At 36.6% G+C, this 16,830-nt stretch overlaps 1 protein-coding gene across 2 annotated transcripts; it reads right to left on the minus strand.

Moving 5' to 3' along the window:
* Positions 1–203: 203 nt before the first annotated feature.
* LOC128018911 (intraflagellar transport protein 81 homolog) lies at positions 204–16,039 on the minus strand. 2 transcript variants are annotated; one of them, XM_052604779.1, is made up of 18 exons: positions 15,633–16,039; positions 15,283–15,386; positions 14,944–15,124; positions 14,030–14,119; positions 13,882–13,947; positions 13,338–13,448; positions 13,117–13,201; positions 12,588–12,751; positions 12,146–12,241; positions 10,752–10,898; positions 5,950–6,099; positions 4,748–4,876; positions 4,096–4,185; positions 3,855–3,941; positions 3,463–3,534; positions 3,291–3,376; positions 2,469–2,514; positions 204–1,691 (listed from the first exon to the last, which is right to left on the minus strand). In XM_052604779.1, the coding sequence occupies exons 1-18, from the start codon at positions 15,774–15,776 to the stop codon at positions 1,509–1,511; spliced, it is 2,031 nt and encodes a 676-aa protein (XP_052460739.1). In that variant the 5' UTR covers positions 15,777–16,039; the 3' UTR covers positions 204–1,508. The 2 variants fall into 2 exon arrangements, 1 of the variants encoding a protein (XP_052460739.1); XR_008185017.1 differs by lacking the exons at positions 204–1,691; positions 2,469–2,514; positions 3,291–3,376; positions 3,463–3,534; positions 3,855–3,941 and having other exon boundaries at positions 4,097–4,185; positions 4,653–4,876.
* Between the last annotated feature and the right edge of the window lie 791 nt (positions 16,040–16,830).

Here is a 16,830-nt window from a genome sequence, read left to right on the forward strand (position 1 = left end):
CTTATGGGTATGCTGTGGTGATACTGATTCTCATCCAAACAATGACATTCTGGATGGATGGATGCACCAGACAGAGAAAGAAAAAGAGAAAGTTTTACTGAATATTATAAAAAAAGTATCACCTGTAGCTGCAGGGTCAATGTAGTGGATCAGAACTGCTGAATATTCTACATTAGAAAGTACAAAAAAAATAGATACAATAATTGCATAATTGTATAAATCTTTAATTTACAATGTGTGTGACTTTACTGATACACATTTTTAATGAACTAGTCTTCTCACTTGTCCTTACAGTGTAAAAAACAGAAAAACAAAATTAACATTTGGTAAATAAGTTACTGGCACAAGATGATTGGACAGGTCAGTCTGTACTACTGTAGCACTACCCTGACAGAGCAACAAAAGGAGATCCAACTGAATTCCTAAATTGGACAGCCCTTCTATCCAAGGTCATGGCTGCTGTTTCCCAAAATAACCTGGAGCGTGGACGCATCCAAAGTATAGCACTTTGTAGGGCATTATCTTTGGACACATAGACTGGAGCTCTGTTCTTGAAGATGTGTCAAAACTGAGACTAAGGACTTGTTGGAAGTCAGTGTGTCAGAGTTTTGAACCCTCTTATCCAGACGACCCTCATTATAGGAGTTCTTTTCACTTCAGAAAGCATTTATATACAGTTTTAAAGGAATAGTTCACCCAAAATTGAAATTTGCTGAAAATGTACTCACCCTTAGGCCATCCAAGGCGTAGATGAGTTGGTCTCTTCATTGGAACAAATTTGGAGAAATTTCTCTCAGCAATGGATCTGCAGTGAATGGGTGCCATCAGAATAATAGCCCAAACAGCAGATAAAAACCACATGATTCACATGACTCCAGTTTATTAATTAGCTTCTTGTGAAGTGAAAAGATGTCTGTTTGTAACAAATACAAACAATAACACATTTGTTTAAAACAAATACAGCATTAAGATGTTTCTAACGCCAATCCATTGTCTCTGACTAAAATACTAGTCCTCTAATCAATAATACTGCTTGCTCCAGTGAAAAAGTAATGTTGTCTGGAGAGAAATATGCACAGATCAAAGCTAAAACGGTCTGAAACAGTTTTAAACAAACATGTTGCTGGATTTTGATGTAAGAGGACAACAGGTAGGGAGCTTTTTCACTGAAGGAAGTGTTATTATGGACTTCTTTTTTGGATTATTGTGATGTTTTTTATCAGCTGTTTGGATGCTCATTCTGACGACACCCATTGACTGTTTGTGAGCAAGTTATGAGATAAGATATTATGCAAATTTTCTCTGCATCTGTTCAGATGAAGAAACAAACTCATTTACTTCTTGGATGGCCTGGGTGAGTAATGTTTCAGCAAATTTTAATTTATGTTTGAACTATTCCTTTAACATACAAATTAATATATATATACAATTGTACATATACAATAATGTATGCAATGATTTATGTAATTCATATATCAATAACCAGAAAGTCAACTTTTACGAGGGCATCACAGAACCAGCATATCCTTGCCAACATCCTGGATGATGTGTCCAATAGGTGCCTGACTCTGAGCCTTGAGGTAGCACTGCTTCTTGCACTCCAACAGCGTCTCCAGGTCCTTCCACATCTTCATCTGTCTCATATTGGGCTCCTGGTTCTCTCGCACCTGCTTTACCTGCTGACGCAGAGCCTGCAAACCCAGAGACAACAATATTCATCGGCTTTAAAAACCTGCCTAGTGCTACATGTTCCGACTCCCATTGGAGATAAAAACAATCATTTACATATGTTCAAAACATGGCTGGTGCACAAAAAATGGACGGTCCTCACTGCAGAACGCAAGTACCAGGGGGCGTGGCTGGATCCAGATCCAACTCCTCCCACCTTACTGTATATATAATGTACCTAAACCTACCCATCTCCACCCCTTGATCCCTAAACTCACCCATCTCCACCCCTAAACCTACCAATCTCCACCCGCTAGATGTGGATCCAACCACGCCCCCTGGATCTTGTTTTCTGAAGTGAGGGGCTACTGAAAAAATTACCCACGATACCTCATCCGAATCTCAAATTCTTGCTGAGACATTAAATTTAATGTACCCATGTGCCGGCAGTCAATGTTGGCATAATTCAGAAATAATTCAGGATTCAGAAAGCTTGTAAAGTAGCAGTTATAAACAAGTTAAAGGGCAGGATGGGCAGTTATGGAAGAGTTTGGCATGCAGTCGTCCCTCATTCCCCAGTGCTGAGAGGGTGGTCCACTGGTTGTTCATCAGGGCAATGATTACACAAGCTTTGTTCAAACACTAGCATGATCACATGCACAGTTCGGCAGAAATATCACAGAGGCCAGGCCCCCACCCAAGTTGACCCTAACTCCAAGTTGACCCTGACAGATGAGATAATGACCAGTAAATGGCCTGATGGAACTAAGTTAAGAGTCAGAGATTTGACAGATCCTCACCTTGCCCAAGGACTCCTGCTCTGCTGTGTTTGCAATGTATTTCTCTCTGTAAGGGAAGGATATACAGTGATTTCTTAATATAATACTTGCCTTTAAGAAAAAATCCACATGCCTTGTGCACTATTTCTCAAGTCTTTCAAAGCCTTATTTTATGTGTACATGAAAATTTGATTTATAGCAGGAATTAAATGATTATCTTTGCAAAACAACTTATTATTAGTCTGGGTTAGGGTTAACCTAACCCTAACCCTAACCCTAACCTAACCTAACCCTAACCCAACATTTATTTTCATTGGCTGCAAAGACAAATGTTATTATTTAATTTAAGTTGAATTTATAGATATTGTAGCTATAGCTAATTTCTGTTAATGTTAATGCTTGGAAAGAAAACAAATCTAACCTGACAATGGTAAAATAACTCATGACTTATGATTACAGCAATTTGCCCATTCCTGAGTCACTCCTACTTAGGATTGAACCTGCAACCTTTGTGTTAACAGCTTAAATCCTTAACCACAAGGCTATCGCCCGCCTCCACGTTCAGCAGAAAATCTGCTAAAGTTTTCGAATGTGTAGGCTGCATGGATCAGAAATGGGTGAATAGATACTTGAAGCATAACTGAAACAAAAGACATGAAGAAAAACAACAACGGTTCTGAGCAGTAGGCAGGCGGGCGTGCTGAGAGCTGCCAGCTCAAAAGAGTCTCTCTGGGATCATTTGTTTGTCAGTTCTGAAGCATGAATTCATGTGTTGTGTGCACGCCTGTCTTTTCACTGGAGCTTTTGGATTTATCTATAGCAGATATATCTCCAGTTTCTCACCTGAGAGCTGTCCTCCGCACCTGTAAGTCCATTGACTGATTGATCTTACTCTGATCTGCCGCTCTCTGTATTTGACTCTCAATTATCTGTGAAAGAGAAGCCGGGGAGGAGAGAGTGAAAGAAAACCACAGGACTAGAAATCTCTGATGTCTGAGAGGAAGATGGATTTTACCTCTCTCATGCAGTTAATGTGATGATATCGGCTTTCTTCCTGTGCCGTCTCTTCCCTAAGTACCCTCACTTCCTGTATAACATCGGGACATTAAATCATTGCCTGCTCATGTATATTCAATTTTGTTACATCAGATGCTAAAACAGTCAAGTTGACACCAAGGTTGACTATCTTTGAATTTATGAGTTGGAATTTGAACATCCACGGAATGTTGAACTTAAATCTGAACTGGACTAAGAGGAAGAATAATTGCAGCTCAAATCAGATTTCATTTATAGATATTTGAATTTACATCTACAGTTTTTTTACATACAGTTCAATCTTGGTTTAAATTGAAAGAAACTGTCATCACATTATGAATGCTTCACAGCCCTGGTTGAGCCCCATCATACCTGTTCCAGCTTGGACCTGTTGCTCTCCAGTCCTACAGCACAGGTGTCATACTGAGCCTTCTTTTGCTCATACTCTGGAGCAAGCTCCTGTTTTAACAAGCAAAAACAAAAGAGAATGCAATTCTGACACGGCTGATATGCTGATTGGCTCTTTGTAGTTGATAGTGAATCTCAGTATGTGGGAGAGAAACAAATGGCTTTGTATCTTCAGTGTTTCACTTGACGCTAAACAGTCACTCACTGCGTGTTCCTGTCTCAGAGCTCTCAGGTCCTTTATCAGAGGAGACAGAGCAGACTTCTTCTGTGCTATCACTGAATTCAGCTTCTTTACCTGAAATAAACACACATCTTCATGACAGATGATGACCCGAGTGAGAATCAACAAAATGTTAAAACTAAAATTACCAATGTTATCTATCAAAAATAATGTAAAATTGTATATATATTGAAGAAGAACTGACCAATATACTAATTTTAACCTAAAAAACCGTAAAAAAAAATTTATTCTTCTTCTTCTTCTTATTATAATTATTATTAATGTTGAAAACCGTTGTGCTTCTTTAATTTTATGGAAACCGTGACACATTTTTTCAGACTTTCAAAAGAACAGAATTTATTTCAAGAGTCTTTACTGTCACTTTTGGTCAACTGAACACATTCTTGCTTAATGAAAGTATTATTATTATTATTTAATGCTTATTGACCCCAAACTTTTGAACGGTAGTGTATCTCATAGTATAGATAATAATTAAAACTCTAAATAGCTTTAACATTCCCCAATGTAATATGCATACTGACAGTCTCCCGAAACACCGAGCAGAACATTTGGAGGAAACAACACATTTCAAGCTGAGAGCTGTGCATCATTATCCAATCCGCCTGGCCCAGCTGACCATTTCAGACATGTCGTCCAGCGTTCGTCCCTTCATCTCGTCCAGCTCGCTCTTGATAGCGGAGACTCTCTCCAGCTCTTCCTGAGTATCGCTGTAGCCCGAGATCCCCTGCTGAGCCTCCAGAGATTGCTGAACGCCAGAACACAAGCAAAGCATAAATAGAACAACTGTTTATTCGCCTTGTCAATTAGATTACTAACTGAAATGTTTCTCAGTTTGATTATTTGCATATCGTAAACAATCAATGTTCCTGAAAAACATTAGAACTGTGAGCTGTATAATTTCAGCCCACTGAACAAACAAGATCTGAAACACATTAGCCAAGCTTTCTCGCAAAACAATCTTATAATGAAATCAAAATCGACCCTATTTACCTAATAAATGTCAATGTGCATGATACATCAGAACATTGCAAAATAAAATCTTTTCATTATATATATTTCATCAAAATGTAGTAACGGTCTCGGTACTGATAAAAACAAGTACCGTCTTAGATTATATTCTAATGAATATTCTGATTATTGGATTAGAAAGTAATGATTATATTCTGATATTCTAAAATATGAAACAACAGTGAAAACAGTTTTGGCCCAGGCTTGTGGAACCAACCGCAAAACGGAGGACGAAAATTCCCCTACTCAAAAAACAACAGCATGGGACGCAGACAGGGAGCAAATGCCGGGATCATAAATAGCCCAAGCTCAGCCTTTCTGCGTCAAATGGGCTTGCTGATAGAGTCCGAGACAGGGAGGGTTCAGAGGTGTGAAGTCATTTCCAGGAAGGTGCTGTAACTTTAGCGTTAATGCAATTTGAATAGACAGGGACGGGTACAGGGAAGGTAGATTATGTACCAGTGCGTATAAGATGTTGAAATGATATGCTGATAGACACAAGATTAAACACCAGTGATGTAAGCTGAACAAATGTGGACTTTAAGCAGGGTGCTATTTTCAATTTCAGTTCCTGAATTTGAATTCGATTTGAATTAATTTACCAAACAGGATGCAGAATTGCAATCTGGATTTGAATGTAAGGAGGTGGAATTAAAATAAATTGAAGTTAAATAAATACAGATGATAATTTGAGGTAATTTGAAGTTTATCTTAAAAAAAAAACACTTCTTTGAAAGCTCACAGAGTATGAACGTTTATAGACCTTGCGGATGGAAAGAACGACAGAATGACGAATAAATATGTGTTTACCAGCTGCTGTTGTCCAGCTGTGTGTCGTTCTCTCAGGATCTCTTCAGTCCTCTGTAGAACACCGTACTCCACCTTCAGCTCAGCGATCTCCTGACGTTTCTTCTTATAAGCGCTGCTCTTGCCACGCATCTTGGCCACATAACGCTTAAACTAAAAAACAGGATAAAAAAAAAACAACAAATTGAAATTTTTATTAAGACATGAAAAAAGAATCCATGACAAAAATCATTAATAAAATTAAAAGGACAAAAACGAAAAAAAAAACAATAAGAAAAAAGAAAATAAGGAGAAAATGGACAAGAAAAAACTATTTAACTGTTCTGCATTTCATGCAAGTTTTCACAGTTTTTAATCTCCCTTTTGCCTTCACTAGTTAATTGTAAATGCTCCTGTGGTGTGACAAATGAGTTTTTAAAGACATTAGCACTCATGTAGTTTCACAATTAAGCATAGTTTAATTTTAGGTCATCAAATCCATATGCATAATAATTAGTAAAAAAAAAATAGGAAAAGTGAAATTCTGTTCAGTATAATCTGCTGTGCAATGAGAAAATGTGACAGGATATTTCAGAAGGGATATACACATATCCCAGCACACAATGAGTCCTGGTTGAGTGACTGTGTCTCACTAATGACTACAAGCAAAGCAAAGCCACCATCTCAAAAAGGGAAAATGGTAATGACATGCAAACACCACCTGCGCTGCACGTACATGTGCGGGGTTAGGGGATGCAATGAGGCAAAGTCAGGGCAACATTGTGGCCTTGGCTCTGTTTCCGGTAAAGTGAGAATCTCTAGGAGAAATCAGCTCTTGAGGAATGAGTGGGTGTGAAGAAGGGGCAAACCAGTGTGCCGCTGGGACTTCTCAGTGGATCTGAACAAAAGAAACCTGAGCCCGCAGGCATGCAGCCAGAGTGACAAAAAACATCTTCATCTGGCAGCTCATTCGCTCAGGCTATTCTACTGTCTACTGCCAATGGCTATAAATGTTGAGAGGCACCAGAGAGCAAACTCAGAAATCACACAATGTGCCGTATGTCACTTGGGGCATGCAGAGATTGTGTGAGAGAGTTTATGCTTTGTGTATTTTGGGACAGCAAGGGCAGACAAGGTTGGTGTGGTTTGGGAGGGGAGCAACAATAATACCTTGCTGTGTTCTCAGTTCCCTCATCGCAAGCAACTGAAACACGTGAGCATTTAAATGCTTTATTGCAGGTTCAATATAAGTTAAGCTTAACCGACAGCATTTGTTGCATAATGCTGATTACAACAAAAATAATTTCACTTTTTGTCTTATATTAATTATTCAGTTGATATTTGAGTCATTTTAGAGTTTTTAAGCAGCGGACACACTACATAGTTTTTTTAGATACTGCAACATTTTATATGATGTCATACTCTGTGGCATCTTTTTTTAAAGTATAAATTCAACATAAATATAAAAAAAACCTATAATAAACAATCTACTAAACTTTCTGCAAATCTGTATCTTTAAAGTCTGTCACACTGTGATGTATTGTTCTTCTACTGATCACGTCTTCATGTAATTCAAATTCATAGGTCAGAGTTCACCAAACATGAATGTTACAAAGTTCACGTTTTGTTGAACTCTGGCCTGAATCAATTGCATTGTACTTTAAAGCCAAAAGTATAGTTCTTGTCCACGTTTTGCTCCGTCTCCCAAGCAGGCCAGTTTTTGTATCCTAGCTGGCAACAGTGATACTCTGAGCATTTTAAAAGAACAAGCCGATTCCATCCATGCTAATTGTAAAAAGAAAACATTATGAAAGACCTGTGTGTGCAGCTGTGTGTGAGACGGAGTAGGACATGACAAAAAGTATACCTGAGTCTTAAGTGTCTCACAATTGGATTTTTGCTTTTTTGAAGAAAAAAAGATTAGTAGAAAATTATTTTTTTTGTAATTGCAATCATACCAACATGTGCTGCTGACTGAGTTGAATTTGTATTGAACTTGGAATATTCATTTAAGGGAAACACAAGGTTGTGTGTGTGGAAAAACACAAGACAGACCTACAGATCCATCTATGTATGTTCGCAGGATTTTTTTGGCAGTTGGCATACATCATAAGGTGCTTTACTGCCAACAAGGAGTGTGGATCAGGATTTAATCATTTTTCTATTTACTAAAATGCAAACAAAACTATATTCTCTAATCTAACTTTGCTTTCATACGTTTATTCTCATCTGGTGGGTCAAAGAAACAGTACAAAAAATATATTCTAAATGTTTTTTTGATGTGAGACTTTTATTTGATATATTATATATATTGTAGCAAACACTCTTCAATTGCACACGCAAATGCGGTGGAGCACGCTGTATATCATTTCACTAAAGCGCAAAGGAAACGACGAGGTTGCAACGTGTGAATTAAAAGTAAAGTATCACTTAAAAAGTAAATAAATCACTTACCTGGTATTTTGTGTGTTAGCTTTGAAGGATTTTCATAAAGGTATGATATTCATTCTATTCTATTCAGAAGCAGTTTTCATGTTTCCAAAAATGCCATGTTATTTTCACTTTGTGTTATTTTGAATATATTTAAATGACTGTGGTGGCTCATACCAACTTAATTGTATATACAAAAACAGTGACACTTTAGAATAGGGAACACTTAGTCCCTTTTAACTATGACTTAATTTTCTGCTTATTAATAGTTAGTAAGGTAGTTGTTAAGTATGTTTAGGTTCTGGGTAAGATTAGGGATGTAGAAAAAGGTCATGTACTACTAATAAATGGCTAAAATTCTAGTAATATTCATGCTTATAAGCAACAAGTTAAGAGACCCTAAAATAAATTGTTACCACAAAAAAAATAGTTTGGAACTGCTATTTAATGAGGATATATGATGCTTTTTTAAAGATCATTATTTTGAGTATTTGGTGTAAAAGAATATGATGACATGCTTTAATGTTCATTATTTTTCATGATTATTTTTCAAATACTGTACATTATTGTAGGTCCTCTATGCCCCACCTCTCTCAAACGCGTCATTTTCTAGAAAAGTCCCTCCCTCTGAAAAGCGCAATCTGCTCTGATTGGTCAACTGACCCAGTGCATTGTGATAGGCCGAAATATTGCAAGTACTTGTTGGAAATGTAATGGCACTTTCCATAATCGCGTAGATACACATAGCATCTCCCTGACATGGCTGCTTCAACACTAACTGTGGTTACTGAAACCACGCCTTCTTTCTTTGCGTGAACATTTGGGAGGCATTATGCAAATATTGCCACATAGTGATGTAGAGATGTGGGGGCGTGTTTGAATGAGCCATTTTAAGGGGGAGTGGCAGAGTCTTAACTTTTATAAAGAATATATCTTTTGATTTGAGACGTTAGGCTTTGTATGTGTGTGTCAACAATATTGTGAAAGAAATTTGCTTAGCTTTTTTGTTTTGTTTTTTAAACAAATATATATACATAAACAAATAGTGGGCCAGGGCTTGATGACCATGGGAAAATGTGGGTCCCAAGGCCAAACCAGTTTAGAAGCACTGCTTTCTAGTAAAAAAAAATGTTTGTTAACAATTAATCTTATTTTTATTAACATTTAGAAATCATAACCCTAACCCCGGGAACATGGAACTGTTTCTTTTTTTCTTTCTTTTTTTCTTTCTTTCTTTCTTTCTTTCTTTCTTTCTTTCTTTTTTGCCATTATCTACCTGTGATTATTGAATTTGAGACATAGCTGGGTCTCCCACTGCTCCAAAAGCCATTCTTTCCTTCCGTTTCCTTCTACATTGTGCTTCAAGTTGACCATACTTGGTTATTGCCTATTTCAGTGGCTCAGACTTGCACATCCCTATCACATGTATAGACACATACTCTCTCTATAGTTTCAGCTATCCATCACTTGGCTGCTGCTGTTCACGGTTGGATGAGCCATGGACAGAAGTTAGTGTTATCATGGAGAGGCTGATAAAATCGTAGGAAGTCCAGATTTGGGGGAGGGATGTGGTGGCTATTTTAGCAAGGGAGATGCTCTATCTGTTTGGCCTGCAAATATCTCTGCCCTCATGCCAGCCAGGGAGTGGAACGTCTGCTTGTTAAAAAAAAATGCAGACAGGCAGCAAAAAGTGAGGACAGGATAGTTCACAGGTCTCATAAACAGACACATGCCTGTTCATCACTGACAGTTACTCCTGGAAATATCCTGGGAAAAAAACATGACAGCTCTGGCACTGGGGCCAGTGTGAGAAAGATCGAGCCAGATGACATAACTGTCACCTGCACTATTGGAGCAGTGCTGCTTAAAGGGCTAATTCACTGCTCTCAAGATGGGCTTTTAATCAAACATGCCCGTCTATGCAGTAGAAACGTGAAAAAAAATGGTTTGAAATAGGTTCTACATGACTAGAAAAAAAAGAGAAAATAGGCAGTAGTGTTCTCTTTTGCCAAAAACTTTAGATTTAGGTGCCATTCTTCTGTTGATATGGAAAGGAGTAAACAAAATGCTTGATCCTGATGGTGCAAATGTGCATCTGGCAGAATTTTCCTAACAAATAAAGGGCACAAATAACACAGAGGAGAACACACTGCTCATTTACATACACAGCTGCCACTGTGTCCTTTAAGTGTACATACCATATGTTTTTATGCCTTGCAAATTTGGTTTTCTATTACACATGAAACAAGCCAATTCTGGTGATTAAGGCATATACACTGCAAAAGTATATTAATGTAACACAATAAATGTTGTAATATTTTTAGTTTGTGTGTCTACCCTGAAGCACTTGCAGCTGTCTCTATGTGTTGTGGATAGTGTGTGTTTGTTTGCAGAACCTCATCTCCACGGATCAGCTCCACTCCGCCCCGCTCTCGTGCCTGACTGCTCTTCATGTTCAGTTCTCTCTCCACAGCCGCCAACTCCTCACGGGCCTCCTGCAGCTCCTCCACCTTGGCCTCCTTCTTACGGACTATAATAGCAGCCTAAACACACAAATTAATTACCGTTTTTTCGGACTATAAGTCGCACCTGAGTATAAGTCGCATCAGTCCAAAAATATGTGATGAGGAAAAAAACATATGTAAGTCGTACTGGACTATAAGTCACATTTATTTAGAACCAAGAGAAAACATTACCGTCTCCAGCCGCGAGAGGGCGCTCTATGCTGCTCAGTGTAGACTACAGGAGTATAGAGGAGCATAGAGCGCCCTCTGGCGGCTGGAGACGGTAATGTTTTCTCTTGGTTCATGTCTTTTAGCTCATTTCTCTTGGTTCATGTCAAATTAATTTTGATAAGTCGCACCTGACTATAAGTCGCAGGACTAGCCAAACTATGAAAAAAAAAGTGTGACTTATAGTCTTAAGATGTGTTTTAAATGTATTTTAATAAATATTTGGTGGTTTTTTGACGCTCACATTATCTTAATTTAATTTTGAATATTAGAGTTTAGTTTTAGTAAGTTTAGCTTTTACTATATATATATATATATATATATATATATATATATATATATATATATAATTTGTTTTTTATATTTTGTTTCCTCTGGAACATAAAAAATCGTGCTGGAGCACATTTAAGAAAAAAATCGGACAGACTCAAGACTATGCTGATAAACAAATGTAATGCAAAATAGAAGAATTCTCACTAGTGGTGGTTTTAGAATATGGTTTTGCATTATGCTGCACTGCTTTTACATTGTTTTTCTATGTAAAAGTGATGAATGGATGTTATTGAAAAACACATGAAGTAAGAAAAGTCTGCCTATTTGAAAAAAAAAAAAACGCAACTCTATGATCAGTTGACTGGGACAAAGGTCTATTATACAGTCTAGTTATTATACAAAAATATTTGACATCAGAATGCCGCCACTGACCAATCAGAATCAAGAGAGCGGTGTAATAGGCTATGATAATGGACATCTGGCAACTACATATGAAACAAATGCACATTGTTGTATTAGCAAATCAGAGAACATCAAACATTCTTTCAAGTTCAAAGACACGCAGGACAAGGGCATCATCTCTCCATACAGGTATGATGGCCACATGGTCACTTATACCCTGTGTTTCCATTCTGGGCACGATGGGTTTCAAAGGCTTAAGGACCAAACACTAAATCACATATTTCTCAACCCTGCATGAATAAAGTTTGGGCAGAAATCTCCCAACCAAAAATAAACCCTACCTCAAGTAGGTGATGAAAGAGGGAAAAGAGATAATGGCTAACCTGCTGTCTGAACAAAGAGAGTTTATCATCCATTGGGTCATTACGCATCATCCTCTTCTCAATCAGTTGGTTGATTTCTGTGTTGGTTTCTCTGATCTATTGAACAAAAGACATCTCATTACTGTATATACACTACATTCAAAGGCAAGGTTCATTAAATAGATCAAAACTGACAATATAAGACATCTATAATGTTACAAAATATTTATATTCCAAATAAACGCTGTTCTTATACATAAGAGAACCCTGAAAAAACTGTATTCCACACTTTCTTTAAGCACCACATTGGTTTTCAACATTGATAATAATAATAAATGCTTTTGAGCACCAGATCAGCATATTTCTGAAGGATTTCTGAAGTATCACGTCTACGTGTTTTTATAACGTTCTGTGTTCAGACAGACTTTAACATTAAGATTCAAATCCATGCGCACTGACTGACCTTGTCCTCCAGCTCCCTCAGTTCTGCTTGGCCCATAGCAGGCTCAGACGCCACCTTCTGTAAATACTGCACCACCTTTCTCATGTTCTCCAGCTCTCTGGGCAGCTTCGCAGACACCATGTAGGAGTTGAACTTGATGTCCTCTTCGAGTCTCTTCATGAGGCCTGTGGTTTAGGATCACATGCATGTTACCTTTATAAATAAAAGTACAAAAAGTGTTCTCGCTATGTGCCACAACACTTGTCTATTGCAGTGAGAGTGTAATAAGAATCAGTGAACATTATAAAGAAACTGTTGTGGAGTTCTGAAACAATGTGAGAGCACAAGATATATTTACAAAGTAACAAATAAATGTACAGTGAATAAATCCTTGAAATATGAGTGAAAGGTTCAAAAAGGTCACAAAACCAGGTGTGAGTCACTAAAGCAAAATCACCATTATGTATATATAAACTGGGAATCGAACCCATGACCTACTCTTGAACACTGAGTCATTCTGAGACAGGAGTCCTTAAGTATAGCAACTTACTCTCTGGCTTTTCATCTGCACCAGCTTGCTGCAAGTCTTTGAGCTGGATCTGACATCTCTGGAGTCTCTGCTCTGCCTGGAAGAGCTACAACAGAGACAAAACACAGCCTGAGCTATCAGAATGTACAGTAGACAATAACTGATTGAGGTCATGGAGCTCCAATCTTCAGACATAAACATACTTACTGATATATTCGTGCAAATATTAAAACTGTCTCTACCTGGTTTTTTTGCTCCTGTTTCTGATGAGCAAGAGATTCTTCTCTTTCTTTTTCCACTCTTAGCTGTCTGGCCAGTTCCAGCATGCGTTGGTGGTTTGACACCGCTTCCACCTAGTGGACGAGAACATGGTTTTGAATATATATAGTATTTTTGGGATTGCAAGGAGTTATGATCATATGCACACATGGAATTTTCAGCTCCGATTTGAGCTTCAGAACTTCTGTGGCTATGAACATTTATTTAAAAAATTCATTCATTTTATTTATATATATTATATATATATATATATATATATATATATATATATATATAAATTGTTAAATAATTTAGTAAACCTAAACCCTCTGTTTTTATTTCAGAATGCATTGGTGGTCCTTTATTTTGTGTGGATTTAAAACTGTTCATTTTTCCAATTAAGCCTTTTAAACAATGACCTCCGCAATTTACTTTGATACTTCTCAGCAAACGTGTGCATTTGCAGGTGCGTTTCCATAATTTGATTTAGTTTCATTAGCAGATTCTGTAGCACTCTGTCTTTCTTACCCTCTTTTTAAGCCGCTCCACCCTTTTTATGAGTTGGTCCTTCTCCTCCTCCATTGCTACAATGTCCTGCAGCGACACATTATTATTGTGTATATAATGTGAAACTCTACATGACCAGATGGGACTTCGGCAAGACTGGCTTTCTTACCCGTCGAATCTCAGCGGTGGAGAAACCTGAGCTCTTCAGCTGTTCACACTCTTTGTGGATGTTCTTGAATCCCTCCACCAGCTCCTCATACTATAAAAACAGCAGAATAAAGCACAAAAAAGAAATATCTGTCAATCGAAAATCATGCAAAAATATACAAACAGAATCACAAGGCGGTATAAAAACAGGGTACAGAAGAGGCTTTAGCATTCTCAACAAATGACAAAATATTTTTTTAAGTAAGCAATCATCATTTATACAGAATAATCCATAATTAATACAAAATATACATAATATTTTAGTAATAACTCTAAATATTATATCAGCTCTTTTTACAATTTTTTGCAAGCTTATCATACAAATTTGGGACACTGATTTGCATAATTTAATTATTTGCCAGCAATGAATGTACAAATTAAATGTTTATCATTTAATTTCTGATAAATTACAAAAATAATGTTTATTTATAAACTTTGTCTAGTGTGCTAAAGAAACAAAACAGATAGAATAGAATAGAATAGAATAGAATAGAATAGAATAGAATAGAATAGAATCTAAAAACATTTTGTTGTTGATGTTTACAAGGCTAACCCTCAGGCCTTCCAAGATGTAGACGAGGATGTTTCTTCATCAGAACAGATTTGGAGAAATGTTTCACTTGCACACCAATGGATCCACTGCAGTGAATGGGTGTCATGAGAATGATAGTTTAAAAAGCTTTTCACTACACAAGATGTTAATTGAGTCTGAATTTGTGTTGTGGATTATTGTGATGTTTTTATCAGCTGTTTGGACTCTCATCCCAATCTGTTCCGATGAAGCAACAAACTCGTTATTTCTTAGTTGCTTGAGGTTGTGTCAGTTTTCATTTTTGGGTGAACTATTACTTTAAGCCATATGTTCAGTAGTCATACCTGGTGGTAGGTCTCAGCAATTATATCATCTTGGAGAAACTCAGCAGGAATCTCTAGTTTGACGAGGAACCTGGCCAGGTACGCTCTCTTCTTCAGCTCAGGAATCCTCTGTAACAGCCAGTGCAAGATGGGGTGCACCACAGGCTTACTGCCCATCACCAAACCCTGACGAAAACTGCTTCTGTCGACGAATACACATTTCAAACATATCTGAAACACTTAAATGTACAAAAGTAAAACTTTTTAATCAATTTAATCTTTCTGTTAGGATAGCCGAAAACAAACTTGGCTCCCATATATATGGCAACCATATAAGATTTTGCACTGATTCTGTCTTACGCTTCAGACGTTCCGCCAGGAGGTTTGTATTTCAGCATCCCCAGAAGAGTAAACATTCTCTTAGCTGTCTGCTCAGGCATTTCCTCACGTATATCAATGGCTTGCTGAAACAAAAGATGCATGGATAGATAAAGAGACAAGATAAAGAGTTAAAAACAGCCTATTAGTGGGAACACACTTACAATATGCAGTACAAATAAAACTGACAGATAACCAGCCTCTCAAATATAATATAGATTATAAAAAGCAGATGACAGATGCTGACACAAAGAATACAGTTATATACTGTTATGTTAATTAATTGATATTGTGCATCAGTAAGTTAATAATAAAGACGATTTTTGACTTACCTTTGGATCGATTTCAGCCAGAACATCATTTAAAGCCTGCAGCAACTGCATCGGCTCCAGAGAGTCGAATGTTATGAGATTTAAGTTTTTCTTAAAAGGCTCCCTGTTTAGCTGTTCAACGAGAAATTTCAGCTGTTCGCTCATCTTTAAGGCTTTGTGGGTTTCAAACCTAAGAAAAAGAAAAAAAATCTCACTAGTTTGCGATGCTTTGAAAAATACTTTTTTCCAACTAACGTAGCTAATTGTCGAGCAGATAATCTGAGAACGGTTCTCTGTCGCAGAATGTCGTTTTTTTATTTGATTTTAGCTAAATGAAAATGATAAATAATCGGATACGTTGTGTAACTGCGTGTACTGCGAACACATCAACAAATTCTGCCTAGGAACCGTTGCCACACAAGGCCTGGTTGCTAACAGGAAGTTGGTCATCTTAAGAGATGTATTGTTTTTTAAAATAAAAGTCTCCTTAAAAGACTTTCAATTGTTTCTGCATTGCACTGCACTGAAAAAAAAAAAAAATGTAAGATTAATATAACGTTTAGTATAACGGAATAGTATATATATATATATATATATATATATATATATATATATATATATATATATATATATATATATATATATATATATATATATATATATATATATATATATATATATATATAGGTTTTTAGTTAGGGATCTGTACTTCAGGCGGCCGTTAAGAAGATTATATATGTATGTGTGTATGTATTTTTTTCTTCTTTAATTTTCATGATATTTCTAATTTCAAATGAACACTACATAATGATCTGATACGATGTTAACTTTTTTATTAATAAGGTGGCCCTATAGAGGAAAGCTATCTTTTTTATGATATCCCAATTTTTATCATCATCATCATAATTATTAATAATTGTATTATTAAAGTTATAAAGTTTATTATAAAGTTGTTATTATTATTATTATTTACTTGTTATAAATTACACATTATAATAAAACTACGTTATAAAATGATTACTATTTACTTGTTATAGGTTACACATTATCATATAACTATGTTTAGAAACTATTTTTTAATCTGGAATCTAAATACTGTTTAAAATATTTTCTTTCATTTTTTCTTGAACTTTTTTACACTTTATAGAGCCACTAGATAAAGTTTAAACTAAGTAGAGAACTGGTAAATAACTTAATAACTTAAGTATTTTTCACAGCT

Source organism: Carassius gibelio, chromosome A8 (assembly GCF_023724105.1).
Source record: "Carassius gibelio isolate Cgi1373 ecotype wild population from Czech Republic chromosome A8, carGib1.2-hapl.c, whole genome shotgun sequence".
In the NCBI taxonomy this organism is placed as follows: Eukaryota; Metazoa; Chordata; class Actinopteri; order Cypriniformes; family Cyprinidae; genus Carassius; species Carassius gibelio.